The 16,262-nt window shown below is 41.1% G+C and overlaps 1 protein-coding gene across 10 annotated transcripts in view; it reads left to right on the forward strand.

Annotated features, from left to right (window-relative positions):
* Positions 1 to 4,339: 4,339 nt before the first annotated feature.
* Positions 4,340 to 16,262, forward strand: part of eya1 (EYA transcriptional coactivator and phosphatase 1) — a 50,303-nt gene continuing 38,380 nt past the window's right edge. For 3 of the 10 annotated variants that reach the window (XM_048266672.1, XM_048266675.1, XM_048266674.1), the window contains exons 1-3: positions 5,477 to 5,740; positions 13,442 to 13,569; positions 14,485 to 14,550. In XM_048266672.1, the coding sequence (XP_048122629.1) occupies positions 13,446 to 13,569; positions 14,485 to 14,550 (190 nt within the window). In that variant the 5' untranslated portion in view covers positions 5,477 to 5,740; positions 13,442 to 13,445. Of the gene's footprint in view, positions 4,358 to 5,476; positions 5,741 to 13,441; positions 13,570 to 14,484; positions 14,566 to 15,028; positions 15,703 to 16,262 lie in introns of those variants that run through there. The other 7 variants (XM_048266676.1, XM_048266677.1, XM_048266671.1 and 4 more) reach the window with 6 other exon arrangements.

Below are 16,262 nucleotides of genomic sequence, written 5' to 3' on the forward strand. Positions count from 1 at the left end.
TCTGTCATGTGTAGAATCGGAGTGCCGATAATTCACGTTTGCTCGAAAACTATACTTGCAGAGATAAGGGGGTTGCAAGCTGATAGTTGAGCATGTCGTTTTGAAATTGAAGAGAAACAAGGACAGCGAGGAGCTTGCTACTATCTTGGCAGCCCATACATTCAACTGCACTGAGGCCCTGCTGGGGTGTTCCTACTCTGCAGCCAACATAACCAGTGATATAAAAGATGGGGACAAATATCTCACTGAATACTGGTTAGCTGAAAGCATAGTAATTCCCATGAATAGTATTCTTGGCAAGAGTACTTAATTGTTTAATTCAGTACTATTCTTACTGTAATCAAGTGTTTCCAGGTTAAATGATTAATCCAGTTTTCACTTAACGGTTGAAATCCAGCTATTTGAATAGTCTTTAAAAATATGTACCCCAAAAAACAATAGCGATAAATAAATGGCTCAGTAAAAGCATGCTGCATAGTAAAATATGTACCCCAAAAAACAATAGCGATAAATAAATGGCTCAGTAAAAGCATGCTGCATAGTAAAATATGGACCCCAAAAAACAATAGCGATAAATAAATGGCTCAGTAAAAGCATGCTGCATAGTACAATATGGACCAGGATATACTGTACAGTTGTGTCATTTTGATTTCTGTCCCTGGACTCACTGCTGACTAAACATTTATCTATGTTTAATTTTCTGTGTGTGTGTCTCTGTGCCTCCATGATGTCTCATTCTGAGTAATAGGCCTCCAAAGCATGCTTGTTTTTCTTTTTCAGAGCCCTGGGGAGTAGTAAAGTGTCTGCCGGAGGATTTTCAGCCCCTCATAGGCCCTTCCCCAGGTGCTCCAAACCCCTCATAAAGTTGAGGCTCTTTTTTTTCAGTCCCTGGACTGGCACGTACTGTAGACATACCAGCATGGTGTTCCCTGTGGCAAAGCATTGGAATATTAGTACCATGACCTGACCACAGTTGGAGTGATTCTCCAACGACAACAGAAATGGCAGGCACCACTGTCACTATTTTAGAATAAACTCGCTTTGTGCCTTGAGAATCTATTGAGAAATTATATAATACTGTGTGTACATACATGGGATAAACATTGCTTGGAGCACACGGGATGTCCTGCTAACATGATGGCTATCATCATGCGGCAATTGGACATTTAGTTGTGTGTTGTCTTGTTTTGTCTGCTGAGGTTATAACCGGCGGCATTGTTCCGTGAGTGCTGATGAGAATGGCAGAATGTATTTATAGGGAGAGAGGTTCATCCGCAGTCGCCCTCCTCCGCTGTGCAGACGAACCTGCTGTTTGTTTATAGAGAAATTGGCCTTCCCTTTAACTTTCATTCGCCACTTGAAAGCACTTCACTTGCTACTAATTTACCTCATGGAAAGGAGGGGGACTGGGGGGGGGGCTTCAGAAGTATCTGTCTGTGCTGTCAAAAATCTTTATTGTGGCGACGACTTGTCATCATCAAAGATCTGCCCTCTGTGCTGAAATGAAAGCAGGATTTGGACGGATGGCTTTGAGATCTGTTGTGGTTATGGCAGTAGATTGGTACTTCTGTCTCCAATTGAAAGAAAGCACTATATTCTCAATCATCAAATAGGTGGGTTTTCACTGTGTAATTGAGGTGTGCTTGTACCTATAATGTTTTATTTGAACGCACATCAGTTAAAAGGACATGGCATCCAACTTTGTGCAATTTTTATTATATAACGCTGGTTGTTTATAAGAGAGTCTAGACGTGAGGCAAACCAATTCCAATGGGGATTTAAAATGCTGTGTAGAGCAGGTAACCATGAAAATGAAATTGCATGTTTTGATACCGGAGGCAGCCAGGAAAAGCAAGTCCCTGTGTAGTCGCATATCATTTCGGTGCACACCAGGATAGACAGCCATTTGTGAGCGTCCGCTTCCATGGAAATACCCCTCGCTCAGGCCTCTGTTGCAGGCACAAGAAGTCGAGCTCAAGTTTGCTCAGGATTGCCAGCACCTCACTCGATTGCCCTCAAAATGAAAGTCTGCTTCTCAAAGGGGGCTCTCTCTGCAACACTGTTGTTTGGTGAAGGACGCCGCATGCATTCAGAGTGAATAGAGAAGAGGTGGGGTGTTGGTGGTGGTGGTTTGAGTGAGTGGCTGTGGGCAGAAGGGAAGGGAGCAGAGAATATCCAATACCAGTTGTTCGGCCTCTTGACAAATTACCATTCGGCAGCCTTCAGGACCCGCGACGTGTCAGGGGACCAGGGGCAAAGTTGCGTGGCGCAGGGACGCAGTGCTCTTTTCCGCGCTGTCAATAGGAAAACACTTCACCTGGTAATGCTTAGATAAATATATGAAAGTTGTTGTTTTCATTAGGCCCGAGAAGCCAGTTCAAATTTCACATCTCGGGGGTTGGCTTTTTGGGGAGGGTTCAGCGTTCTGAGACTTGTGGCCGAAAAGGAACTCGATCTAACCCCCCCCACACACACACACACACACACACACACCCCAACTCTCCTCATCCCCAAAGTGTGACATTGTGTAAACACTGTCGTGGGTTTACCCAAACAAACTTGCAGCGTATGCATTTGAAAATATCACAAGTGTTTTGCAGGAGGGGAAAAAAAGTGTTAGCATGTTTCATTTGCATGTGGTGGTCCCAAGTCACATACTGTAGAGCATGTGCTTTCCCTCGATTTGTGAATGTGTGAACTGATGCTAATAAAAAGACATCCAATACATGTTTACATAAAGTCCACATAAAATATCCTGGGATCATGGCAGCCTTCTCTATGATAATACCATAGATACTAACAGTTAGCCACTCGGTAGTATCACACATAATTGAATGTGTTGAGATTCAATCGAGAATATGGGAAATAGTAGCTCAACTTTGAGCATGGAATGATTCATAGTGTTATTATGTGTCTGTGACACATTTCCTAGATAACCTACACAGCGAAGGACACCGTAGATCCCTCTCAGTGTCTTAATTGCATGCAGGCATCTACACTGTCCCGGAGTAAGAAAGCAGGGTCCCATCAAGATAATCCTCAATAAAGAAAGGCTTCACTTTTAATCTTGGCCCAGCTCTCAAATGTCTTGCTTGATATAGTTTTTGGCAAGTAATGTTTTAGCACTGATGTCAGTCCCAACACTGTCAATGCATCTTTGTTAAGCCCAGCTTGGGAAGATAATGACTACATGGCAGGGGCAATTTTTTGACTGATAGAGAGTTACATTGAACAAAAAATTCAGTCTGTTGTACTGGGTTTTGATACAGTGTGTATGTTGGTTTTAGTAAATTCATTAATGGATCAAAACATAACCCAAAGTATTCTCGCATTGAGTATTTCAGAAATAGATAATATCTTAATCATTTCACAATTTTAATTTACTCAAGTAAGTGTTTTTGTGGTGTTGCATGAGTATCACTATTTTCTATTTTCCTAATTGGTTTACTGCCATCTTGCTTATGTTGTACATCTTAATGTAAATCTCATTTTAAATTCATACAGTCTAAAAAAGTCACTTTCTCAAAACTTTGTTTGGAAGTAGTGACACATTTCAACATTCAAATTGTGATTCAAAACATTCCAAAACATGCAACTGCAGATTCACGGGTATGCAAAAAAATGAGTTCGTTTAGCTTTGAAGACGTAAACAACTCTGGGTAATTACGCAGTACAATTGGAAAATAACTCACTTGCAAAATTACATTGAAAGCTAATTTCATACAGCTGCCACGTGAACAGAATAACTCAATTGTCATGTACACCCCTCAGTGATGGCATAATAGTTACTTGAGAGTCCCTTCGCATTTATTAGCCCATTGAGTTATCAAAGACCTCTTCAAAATGCAATATATTTAATTTTCTCAAGCTGAAATGTGAAACTGCTGGTTTACCTGTAGGCACAAAGACTGAAAGAAAGGGGGAGTGGGGTGGGTGGGTGGGGGTGGGGTGCTCGGGAAAGGGTCTGCAGGGGCGGGTGGTCTCGTTTGCATCACCACTAAATCAACAGCATGGCCCATGTAGATTAGGAAAAGTTGCAGCTTTGGTTCTATTTATACCAGTCCCTCAAGCCCCACACAACAGGCACACTCACGACGACCTGGGTCTCCCTTATATGGCTGCTCAATACGCTGCCATTGCCTGCCCGGAAGTCCTGCCAACACTACAAGGTGTAAGATTAAGCGCTGTGCGCTTCGCTAACTTTGTTCGATAAAGCGTTCCTTTTGAAGTTACCTACAGTACTGCAGCAAGTCCCGAACAATCCCAGAACCAGAGATAGAGAGAGAAATATCTACTCGTGAAATTAGTATGTGGCCAGTTGACTTTCTGCAAAACAGAACCTTGCACTGTGTGAAAGGTAAGGATGCTAAGGAAGGCTAACATCATAAAGCACAGGAAAATGTATTATACTAACTGTCATTTTAAGGCAAACATCATCATAATAATTTTCAAAGGCTTTTTGTTAATTTTCTATATTTATTTTTGGATTTCTGTCATTGTGTACAATGTCATCGTCAGATATATGTAGTAAAATATTGCATAACCATATAGTATGAAGTATTGTAATATATAGTAATTGTATATTGATAATGACTACAAAAACAATGGCGCCACAAAGCTTTTATGATTATCAATAAAAGCATTACAAATACAACCAAATTTGTGACAACCAAAAATTAAATCAAGCTATGTTTTTTGTTTACTGTAGAAATAAACACCAAGCATAAGCAAAATGTGTATTATAACCTAGAGAAGACAGCATAGTAATTTCTTTGCAAACGGGCATGAGGATTACATGTTGATAATGGACACCCACTCTGCTGCACAAGTCCCTACAGCCGAGCTACAGCGGCAACAGAGGAGACCTCAACATGCACATTATCAATTTAGTTATGGTTAAAAAAAAATCACTTTTTCAAGACCTTGCATCATATGGCAAGCTATATGTCTCATGGAAAAGGGAGAAAACTGTGTTTTGTGACACAGAAAAAAAAGAACAGAAAACAAAAAAACTTGGGAAGTTAAGAGAGGGAAGAGAGAGAAAGAAAGAAAAAAAAAAAAAAAAAAAAAACCTCTTTGCCCTCAGGGTGTGTGAGTAGAGCTGCGAGATCCAGCCGACATGCGGGGATGGTTTGAGGGATCTGCCTTTTCATTGTCTTAAGATCACTGATCACAATCTGGAGAAGGCTCTGCTGCTTGGAGCCCAGGCTGAGTGAGTGACATATGGAGGGCTGGTGCTAAGAAAACTCCTCTGGACCTCCTCCGCACCAAAGCCTTCCTGTGCGAGTGCACAGAGCAACTTTCTGCTTTTTCAAATAGCAGCCTGCCTCTCGCTCCCTCCCTCCCTCCCTCCTTCCCTCTCTCCCTCCCTCCCATACTCTCCCTCCCTCCCTCTCTCGCTCTCTTGCTCTCTCTCTCTCTCGAGTTTTTTTTCCTTCTTCCTCAGACACTCTCTAGTCACTGCCTGCAGCAGTAATCGGACAACTCTCGTTCTCGCTCTTGGAGGCAGTCTCCTGAGATACCGCGCAGGGCTCCACGGGTTTTCACACTTACCATGAAAAAGAAAAAAAGTTGTTTAGTATTTGTAATTTGCGAGTTGATGCCGACAAAAAACTGAGACTTTTTTTTTTGGCTTTTGAGAACTCTTTTTGCCACTTTGAACTGGAGAGACACTTTTTTGCAGAGAAGATAGCAAGAAAAGAGTGGATAAAAGAAAGCCCAAGGATTCATCTTAATTGTAGTGAGTACAGTTTTATTTTATTTCAGTGCCAGCCTGCATGTCACTCCTTTACATTTCCGAAAACTTCCTGGTGCCGCTGTTCTGGCTGGACGTTTTCTTTCTCTCTCTCTGTTTTCTTTGAAACTTCTGGCTTCAGTGCAGATCTAGATGAGCTTGTGTACATGTGTTATTCACGGAAATGAATGAATTCAGACACTGGAGGAGTGTGTTAGTATTTTATTACAAACATGACTCGCCCTCTCTCCATTTGTTGGACGTGAGGGACGCTAATATTCTCTCAGCCCATCACCAGCGGCATCCGTTAGAATTGACAGAACACAGGCATATTCAACATGTGCGGCAAAATAGCCTATTATCACGTTAAACATGTTCTGTTGTTTTTGAAGCGAAAAACTACTTCAGTAGTTGTCACTGATTAAATTACCGAAAATTAGTTGTATGCTTTTTAGGTGCAGTTGCAGCAGAGGCCTTGTGTATCCATTTTATTGTGGACTCTACAATACGGACATTGACGATAATAATTGTAATTTTGATGGCAATTTAATAGGGATATAAATATGTGACAGCAATAGCATGCCACAAAGTAAAATAAAGTTGTTGCCAGCAAACCTTGGCTAAACCTAAGATGCAGTGATGTTATTAAGATATAAATTAAATACTTACCATGTATATAGATTATGCACATATAGATAAGAGCAGTCTTTTCATATACTGTAGCTCAGCAAATTCTGAGTTATGCTTTTTTACTTAGCTTATGTATTTATTTTCCAGCCTATGTTTATGGTAAAAACATAGAACCCAAACAGTTGCGTTTTCCCTTGACACTCAAACACCTGGTCGCCACCTTTACCCCTTTGCAAAATACTTTTTTTTTTCAGTCTTCTTTCCTGTGATGGATGGCAAGCCTCTTTTCTGATACATAAAAACAGGTGTAGAAGCTGCTGAAATAAGAGATACAATTATAAATCACCAAACATTTTCTAGTGTAGGATATCCTTATGCCTGAAGAAGTTTGCATTTTCCGTTCAGACAGGCAAAGCAGAGGTCTCCACGGGAGACTCTTTTTGGCTGGCAGAACAAACAAAACCAACTCAGTTAAAACAGTTGACATCCAATGACATCTGGTGCAGCCAAGAAGGCCGAGTGGAGACGCAAAAAGCAGCTCACTCGACTTGTAAGACACGGTGTATGGCAACTCGGAGGGGAAAGAAAGAGGTGTAAATGTCTAGGTTTTATTTTACACAGGAGACTTTCACAGCACACACAATTAAACATTGTTTATGTCAGTGTAGAGCAGCTACCTTTGTTGTGTAACTAAGTCAGTAAATTGTATTTACTTTCAGCTGTGGAGTGATAATTATGTTTTTAAAAAGAATTTCTTAGTTCATTTGTCCAAGATAAGTCTATTATAAATGTACAGATACATATGCTTGGACAGCTCTGAAAACAATAAGCAATCCGTAGGCCACTACCACATGTGTAGTGTTTGCTTACCAGCTCTGGCTGTGTACACAAACACAGCAATGCCTGCAATCAGCTGGCCCTATTCTTGTTCTGCACAATGAAGCATGTTTATCTAATTAACTGATAATGCTGTGGCTGATTTGGGCTTGTTTACTCACTTTATTTGTTTTAATAATGTGCTCCTCCGGGTGAATTAAGTCCTTCATGATCGAGCTGCCATGCGAGCAGCTCTTCCACTCTGCCCTTTGCCTGTCTGTGCTGCTGCTGTTGCTGCTGCTGCTGCCGCCGCAGTTGGTGCTCGCCGGCCGTTGTTTGCAGAAGGCCCAATGCGTTCCGTATGTGTGCGGGCCCAGGCTCCTTTCAGAGCTGCAAATAGGGTGTGGTGAAAGACGGCGCTGGCTAATTGATGCGGCTCGGCTACAGCTGTTTATGAGACGGGAGAAAAGAAAGAGGAAATGGGAAGCCTGGAAGGCCGTTCGGAGCGATTAGCGAGCTGAGCTGTTTACTAAATACGGGAGGGTGTTATTTTGCTAACGCGCCGGCCCGATCGTCTTTGACAAATGTAGCCAAAAGTGGAGGAAATGTGGGCCGTCACAATTGATTTCTGTCCCCCTTTCTATCAGCAGTGTTCTGGTGTCTGTTTATATGTAATCAGTCACTTGTTTGCATAAACAGGCTAGTAAAGGAAGTTGTAGATAGATCTGAATGAAGGCTACGTGGCACACTGGCACACAATATATAGCAGACAGGTTTCAGTATTTTCCTAAAATGTAATTATTTAAATTTATTTACATCATTATAATAATATATTTCCACTTTAATATCAAGTATGCAAAGTTGTAATAAGATCAGATACGTATTACTTTCATGTTAGATTCCCATGAGATTATTCACTAATATGTGGACAAAATTATAGGCAAAATACTGTTTTTGCGCTGACTGACAGAAAACTCACTTTTTAATCTCAAAATGAATCTGACAGCAAATGAGGCAACATGCAATTTGTGTTTAGGAGCATGTTATTTAATTTAACCCCTCAGAGTATCATGACACTCACATTAGAGTGTAATGACAGCGTATTTCTAATGCAGAATTTGTTTTGTTTTTGTTTTCCCATGTTGTTGAGAGCAGTGCGGTAGGCAAGGAGTGATAAAATTCTATACCTTAAATCTCGTTTGATGGGCCCTCAAAGTGAACTGGCCTTCTGGAAATAATTTGGAGGGTTGAAGAGCACAGTATTAACAGATTTAATGTAGCTATTCAGTGAATTGCTGGAGCACCATGTCAGATTTAACAAAATGGGAGAGACAAATTGCACATCAACAAACCACACATCTGTTAAGAATTAGACTTTTAATTAGAGATAAGTCTGAAATTTCTCCTCTGCTTAGCTTCTGTGGATTAATGAATTTAAAGGACTAAACGCCCGCATGCTTTACTGTGTCTAGCCTTAATATTTTTTTTCTGATCTATTAAAAAATCACAAAATGCCATTATGTCAGTCTAGTTCCTCTTTTTCTTCATTCTGAACTTGACTGAAAAACAAAACATTTAATTTGAGAATTAGGTTTTATTGGTGGTCATTAAAAATTAGAATGACGTTCCAGTGACTTTATTTTATAAATAGTGCCACACTTTTTTTGTTGTTTTTGTGTGGGAATTATCAAATATGTACCTTTACAAAACCTGTAGTAATGTTTTTTTTCTCATTCTGATGCCTAAAAGCAACAGCATAGCCTCTATATTCTCAGGAGCCCATTTAGTTAAAAGAAGAAAGGAGGGCAGGAAAAAATAAAAAGGGTGGTCGTAATCAGCATGGCGTTTGTCGGTGGTGCTCATTTCTTCGTCCACGCACAAACGAGACAAGTGAAGTGTAGCCTTCTCTAAACTGTGTCTAATTCCAGTCACATCTGTCTCCAATTGTTGTCTGCATCTACATTCTTTGCGAGCGGATTTATTTTTCCTGGGCCACCATGTGGATTCAGCTGACCAGCTTAAGTGGGGATTAGTTGTTTTAGAGTTATTTTGATTAAAGCGTTGCTTTAAAAAAAATAAAAAATTGGTAACTCACAACACATGGTTTGCATAATCTATAAAATTCAAAGGAATATAGTCTCTATGCCTTGTAAAATTAAAATCTTGTAAATAGTGAGCAGTAGGGAGGGGTGGAGGGTAGGGATGTGCGGCAAGCTTTTTTTGCAAAAGGATTTTAGAAATTTCTCCCATTTCGGATGCTTCTTGAGTTTCTCACCATGCACATATCTTTGGTCTGATTTATTTTTCACGTAAAATTCTCACGTCGAGCGAAAGAATATGTCTGCATGCATAATGTATTTACACTGTTTGGGAAATAGATAAGGACGTATTGAGACAAAGTATGCTCAGTGTATTTGTCTTCCCTCTTGTTACTCACAATAGCCGTATTGAGAGGCTCCTGTGCCGCTTCCCCTGCCTGCCTGCACTAGTGATGATCAGTGTTAAAAGCCCAGCCGTGTTTGCCTACGGTAACGCTGCTCTGAGAATAAGTAAAGCGAAACAAAAAAAAAAAAGGCTAAACGTTCATGAGTGAAGCGTGTTTCGTCTTTTTTCCCCCTTTTTCCTTTTTTTTTTTTTCTCTTTCTTTTTTTTGATGACACCCCTGATGCTCCAGCGTGGCTTTGTTCTGTGAGCATCAAAGGACGTCCCGTTCAGGTTGAACGAGGAGGGACATCAAAGATGCTGAACCTAGTCTTTTTCTTTTTTTTTTTAAACAATAAATATTTAGCGACGCAAGAGACAGGCTTGTTTTTGCTTCTGACCCCGCAGCCTGTCTCCCCTCTCCCCCTCCCCTCCCCCTCACCTGGCTGGTATCACCTGCTGGTAGCTGGTAAAGACCAGCATGGTTACGAGCCCTCAAATGCTGAACATAGCGAATTACACAGCTTCACCAAGTCTGTCTGTCTCTCTCTCTCTCTCTCTCTCTCTCTCCTTCTTTTCTTTTCTTTCTGTGTGCCTGTTTTATTTTATGGACCAAATATGTTTCTCTCTCTTTTTCACTCCTTCTCTTTGCTTCCTCCCCTGACTTCTGCTATTTCCACCCCCTGCTAGAGTTGGTTTACTACTTTAAAAAACTTTGATATTTCTGTTGGATGTATACCGTAAAGTAATTGTTTTTCATAGATAATGGATAAATGGTATGTCAAAAGAAAAGGAAAGAGAGAGAGAGAGAGAAAGAGACAGAGAGAAAGAGAGAGAGAGAAAGAGAGAGAGAGAATGGCTGAACTCTGTGGCTTGACCACTATTCATGGAGGCTCTTGCTTGGTGCAAAGAGAAAGAGCTTTAGAAAAAAAAAGGCACTAAGACCACGCATCTCAGGTTACTCCCGGCTCATGTAAACAGGCAGCCATTAAAAATTCATGTAGGCATTTTTCAGACTTTTTGCATTTTTGGGCGTTTGGGACGACACGGCACCCATGACCTCTTTCCTCACCCTGGTTTAGACGGTGGGCTATATCCTGGCCCCCTGATATAGTATTATGGCCCTACAGGTATACGATTTTTTGCCTGAGTGCGTAAAAAAGAAATGGCTGGCGGAGAGGTGGACAGCGAATTGTAACTGTCAAGGCGGGAAGAGTAATAGCGGCATTTGTAGCGTCATAAGAAACATATGTGCCTCCATATGGTATCCGTGTTCTTGTTTCCAGTCATCCTTATTGTGAGAGATTCACCACCGCTACAGGGGCTCTAAAGTGCTTCTTTTTTTTCAAAGAAAGAAGAAATAGAGAAAGGTTGCTCTCTGCCTCTGCACCGCCCTGGTCCCCAAAAGTAACCCCCCCCAAACGCACACACACATACACACACAGATCACAGATTGCCTCAGGCTCTGTGAGGGGGGGTTGTGGGAAGCACCTCTCCCGATCATTATGACCTGTCAGTGTGTGGGGAGGGGAGTGGAGATAACTCTCAGACAGTGTCAATTGCAGATGAAAGATCCGCTGAAGATGCTACGGGTGTCACGCTCAACTTGCTTCTGTTCAACAAGGCCCATCTTCCGTGGGCTACCCAAAAACAGAGGGGCAGCCTTAGTCCCAAAAAACACCACCCCTATCACCTAAACCACCCCCACGCCCTCCAAACACACACACCCTCAGACCCCCAACAACACACACACTCCACCTTTACCCCCCCCCCCCCCCTCCTGCTTACCTTGGCTAAGACGCTTTGCATGTTGATTGGGGGAGGGCTAATCCAGTTTGCAGCTGTCGTAGACCAATGATGAATCACCTTTCCGTCATTTGGCTGCTCTCCCTTGGCTTGGGGAGGAGGGAAGACCTGGAGGAGGAAACAACAGTAGAGGGGCTGAACCCAGCACAGACAATGTGCCCCTCTGTTCCCTGGTCCTCCTCTCTCTTCCCATTCTGCCCGAGCGAAGGAGAAAAACAATAATGTTTTCTCAGACAACTTCTATTGTGCCACGGCTGGATGTGGACAGCGACACGGAGCTAAAATAACAAGGAGTGACATTGTTTCTGGGCCCCGGCAGGTGGAGAAAAAAAAAAAAAAAAGGCTGCAATCTGACTCAGATGATTCACATGCATCGGGCTCCAGGTAAGAGCAGAGTTGGGGAGATGCCAGGAGCATCATTGAGAACTAGGAGCCGTTTAGCCAAGTGCTGTGGTTTTTTGAAGACTTATCAACTGCAGTTAGTAGAGTGCTCAGGACACTCAGGAGAGGGGGGGGGGGTGTCTCGGTTTGATTTTGCTGCTAAAAGAGAAAAAGAGAGAGAAGAGAGGGATGAGGAGAGATAAAAGAGAGAAGAGAGAGAAAATGACTGAGGGAGTTGTTGAAGAAGTGTAGAGGTAAGGGAGGGACTGGTGTTTTGCTGGTGTTAAGTGTAAACTTTGTGCACAAGTTTCCTCTGTTGTGTAGATTTCATTGAATATGAATGCCAGTTGTGCCTGTGTTTGTTTGCGTTACAATTATTCAGAATTAAAAGTCATTGTAAAGGAAGTTGTGAAACTTTTAGTTAGACTTAAACTTGGTTATCCTTAAAACTAAAAGTCATAGTTTACTATATGTTGTGTTTATTTTATCACCACAAAATAGTAGGCTAATTAAGTGTAAAGCATATATGAACTGCCATGTCTAATTTAAGACAGGTGTCATTTTTTTACTTTTAAAGTTTGCCTGAAATTTAAACGGCCTGAAAATTATTTTTACTTTGTTGCTGTAAACAATTTAGAAATGTGTTGTCAACCATTTGTTTTGTTCATACACACTCAATAACTTATTATCTCTGATCCATTACAAAGACATACGTTTATTATGGATATCAAAGACATTTCCAGCTCCCAAATCTAATTGAGGATGCTAACATAATGCACAAAGAGCTGTGCCTTAATGTAATCACGCGCAATAATGTTTGGAGACCAGTAACAAAGACTAATGTGTGTTTGAATTTGTGGCCATTCCTCTCTGTGCACATTGGCCTGCACAACCGTCCATTTGCCACGCATGATAAACTCCTCGGAGCGCCTAAATGAGGAGATAGAATAATGTTTTGAGTGGCGGGGTCCTCCGAATAAACAGAGAAACAATTAAGCTGCCTGCCAGCGCAAACAAACGCCTCGTCAACTCCCCATTGCCGGCTAGTGGGCCGTGGACTCTCAGGAATACTCTTGAAGAACTGTTCTCTCTTCTTTTTTTTAACCACACACTCTTTTTGTTGTCAAGTCACTGAGATGGTTATTGAAGTATGTGTGATGTTCTGTGTATTCGCCCGGAAATGTATCTTTTTTGTCTCTGAAAGGGAGTAATGGAAATTATGGTAAAGTTATGTATTTAATTTACTTGTTTATTTAAAGGATACTAGCATAATTGGAGTGACTTAGTTTGCGCTGATATTTTGCTACAGCTCACTTTTTCAAATGATTTATAAAGGAATCTGTACATGTATCATAAAATGGTTTTACTAGTAAATTTGCTTAAATTTTTATACACTTAGTGAGTTTTGGCAGATAAACATTTACTTTGGAACCCCTTTGCATCCCTAATACCATCCAGCCATTTGTCTAAAAAATAGAAGAAAAAAAAAATCTCATAAATAAATCAACATGTGGAAGAAATGATAAAACAATCTACTTGTTCCTCCCCTTTAGTGTGTGTGGCTGTGCCTGTGTGTATGTTTCACTTTTATAGAAATGACTGCTTTCTGACCTGTCGTGTGGACCTGTGTGTGTGTCGGTGTCTCCCTGCCAGGTCTATGGAAATGCAGGATCTAGCCAGTCCGCACAGCCGAGTAAGTGGAAGCAGTGAATCCCCCAATGGTTCTAATCTCGACAACTCACATATCAATAACAATTCCATGCCACCAAATGGCACTGAAGGTATGTGGGCACGAGATGCTCATTCACTGACTCACTCACTCTTTTTGTGATTGCTCTCCCTCTGTCTGTTCTCTCTCTCCCTCTCTTTCTCTCTGTCTCTCTCTCTCTCTGTTTCCTTTTTCTGTCTCTGTTACTTGAAGTGTATGTGTCCTGGTGGGTGCTATTTCTCTCCACCTAAAGTAGAAAGGGACCTAACTGTAGAGTGGAAACGCTTTGTAACAGTGGCGCATCTTCTGTGTAGTGTTTATATGTCTGTTAACTTGTGAGATCTCTAAATCACAGTAAAACATATGTAACCAGTGCACCATTAAGAACAAAGCGACCAGTTTTATTTAGTCTTTTTCCCATGTTTAGTGTAAACAGTAGAGAATAACTATGGCAGTTTAATTCGCTAATAAATGATAAATTAATCAGCTCACACAAGTGGGTACTGTTAAATTATTATTTATATTAAAGACCCTTGTTTCCCCAATATGAGGTTATAACATTGAGACTCACTCATTGTCGTCAGTGGAGCCTCTATTTGTAATGATGGTAATCTGGATTCAGAGCTGTGAAGTAATTGCAGTGGGACCCCCGTAATGTAAAGTAGATTGCGTTATTGTCTGCGGGCTACCGGCCACAGTGTTAGTTATTACCCTAGTTACTACCCAGGCAGAAAGCTATCTGCAATATGAGAGCTATATCTCTTCCAGGGCTTGCAGTGATATTGCGCTCACCCCTACAACCCCCACCTTACATCGCTTGTTTAGATCTTTTCGAAAGTGTGTGCTCAAGACTGTGTAATCTTGATTGTGGTGCGATTCCATCTTTTTCTTTTCCCTTTTTTATTCTCTGGTGAAACAGCATTGAGTTCCCTAGTGGTGTGGATTGTCATGTGTCCTATGCCATTCTGTTTCTTTGTTCCCCCCGTAGGAGATAACATCACTATGCTTACCACAGCAGACTGGTTGCTAAGTTCTAGTTCACAATCCGCTGCAGGTTTGTGCAGTTCTGGTGAGACAATGAAAGGGCAATACTTGGTGTATGGCTGACAAAAACAATAGAGCTCATTCTTTTAACAGTTATCATCCCAATTGTGAAACCCCAAATTTTATGTTACATTATGAAGAGAATTGCATATTGTTTTTTTTTTTTTTTTAAACAAAAGCAACACCTCAACTATTGGTCCTTTCATTAGAATAATACTGGCCTTATCCGTCGTGTCATGTTGGAAGCATGGTTTGAGACTTGGCTGACTGTGAATCCAATGTAGCCCAGAGAGCTACTGACTCTGGGCCAGACCTGTACCGGATCACAACCAAATCAGTGCCAGAACCAGGCCAGATCCGAACCAGATCTGGGACAGATGCAGCCGCTACCTGGGAAATAATTGGTGCAGTAATAGTGTGGGCACGCATACTATGTGCATTGTTTTTATTATTATTATTATTATTATTATTATTATTATTATTATTATTATTATTATTTTGTCTGCAATCCCTTTTTGATGTTCTTTACTGTTACCTGAAGACACTGGTGATGTGTGGTATGCGAGACTGGAGTGCTCTAGTTTGTGCATGCAATGTGTCACATTTTTATTAGACCTGCAGAGACCTGGAGAGAGAGAATGTGTGTGTGTGTGTGTTTGTGTGTGTGTGTGTGTGTGTGTGTGTGTGTGTGTGTGTGTGTGTGTGTGTGTGTGTGTGTGTGTGTGTGTGTGTGTGTGATATTGCGTTGGCTTCACAACAACATGTGTATCCCGGTGTGGAGAGCATAGCAGAGGCGTGTTCAACATGACAAGTGAATGGCTTCCTCTGGCTTCCTCTTCCGGCATGACTCTAGACCCATATAAGCAAATTTGTTTTCATGCGCAAAAAAATGAGGGGAACAGAGGAAAAAAGGGAGAACAAGAAATCCCCCTCCGGAGGTAGGATGGATTGATTTCAAAGATCCGGGGCCTGTGAGATAGCTGTGAAATTGTCTCTGCCCGAGCCTATGTGATACCGAGTGCTGAGGTCAAACAGCGTTCACTGGAGCCTGTAACCGTTTTTTACTCCCTTTTCATTACTGTGATATTTATTCCAGTCAATATTTTCAAATGATTCTGACCATTTTTGCCTATTTTTCCCTGACGCTACATATATCTCTGTGGTAAGCAATCAAATAATAATACACTTGATAACTATGCAAAAATAAATAATACTATGTAATATCAATATTTAGGATAAACAAATGACTTGGCAATAATTGGCTCACATGTATTTAAGTGACTGAAAAAACTCTTTGCTGATTGCCATCCTAACAGCATCCTTTATTGCCAATTTCCTTGTTAAGTCAACAGTGGATGCGCTTTAGATTTGAAAGGAAGTTTCCCCTCCTTGTTTGCCAGGCAGATTAACATGTTGCCTGTTCTCCTGGGTCCATTGATTTAGATAACTAAGCTCTCTGTTAACTCATTAGCTGACTGAGCCCTGAATATATCACTACTATTATAATGTTTTGTGAGTTTGCCAACAGAAAATGTCATTGTATTTACTTTTCTGAAGAAATGCACAATTTAAAATTACTATGTATGATTATGTAAAATTATCATTCATGTTTTTTTGCCACATTGAAATGCTTTTAAAGAATTAATAGTGCGTTTAATGTTGTTTGTTAACATGGTGCAGGGGTTATCTCCTAAAAAGAGATTGGGTTGTTGTTTGAGTTGT

Source organism: Alosa alosa, chromosome 16 (assembly GCF_017589495.1).
Source record: "Alosa alosa isolate M-15738 ecotype Scorff River chromosome 16, AALO_Geno_1.1, whole genome shotgun sequence".
Classification (NCBI taxonomy): domain Eukaryota; kingdom Metazoa; phylum Chordata; class Actinopteri; order Clupeiformes; family Clupeidae; genus Alosa; species Alosa alosa.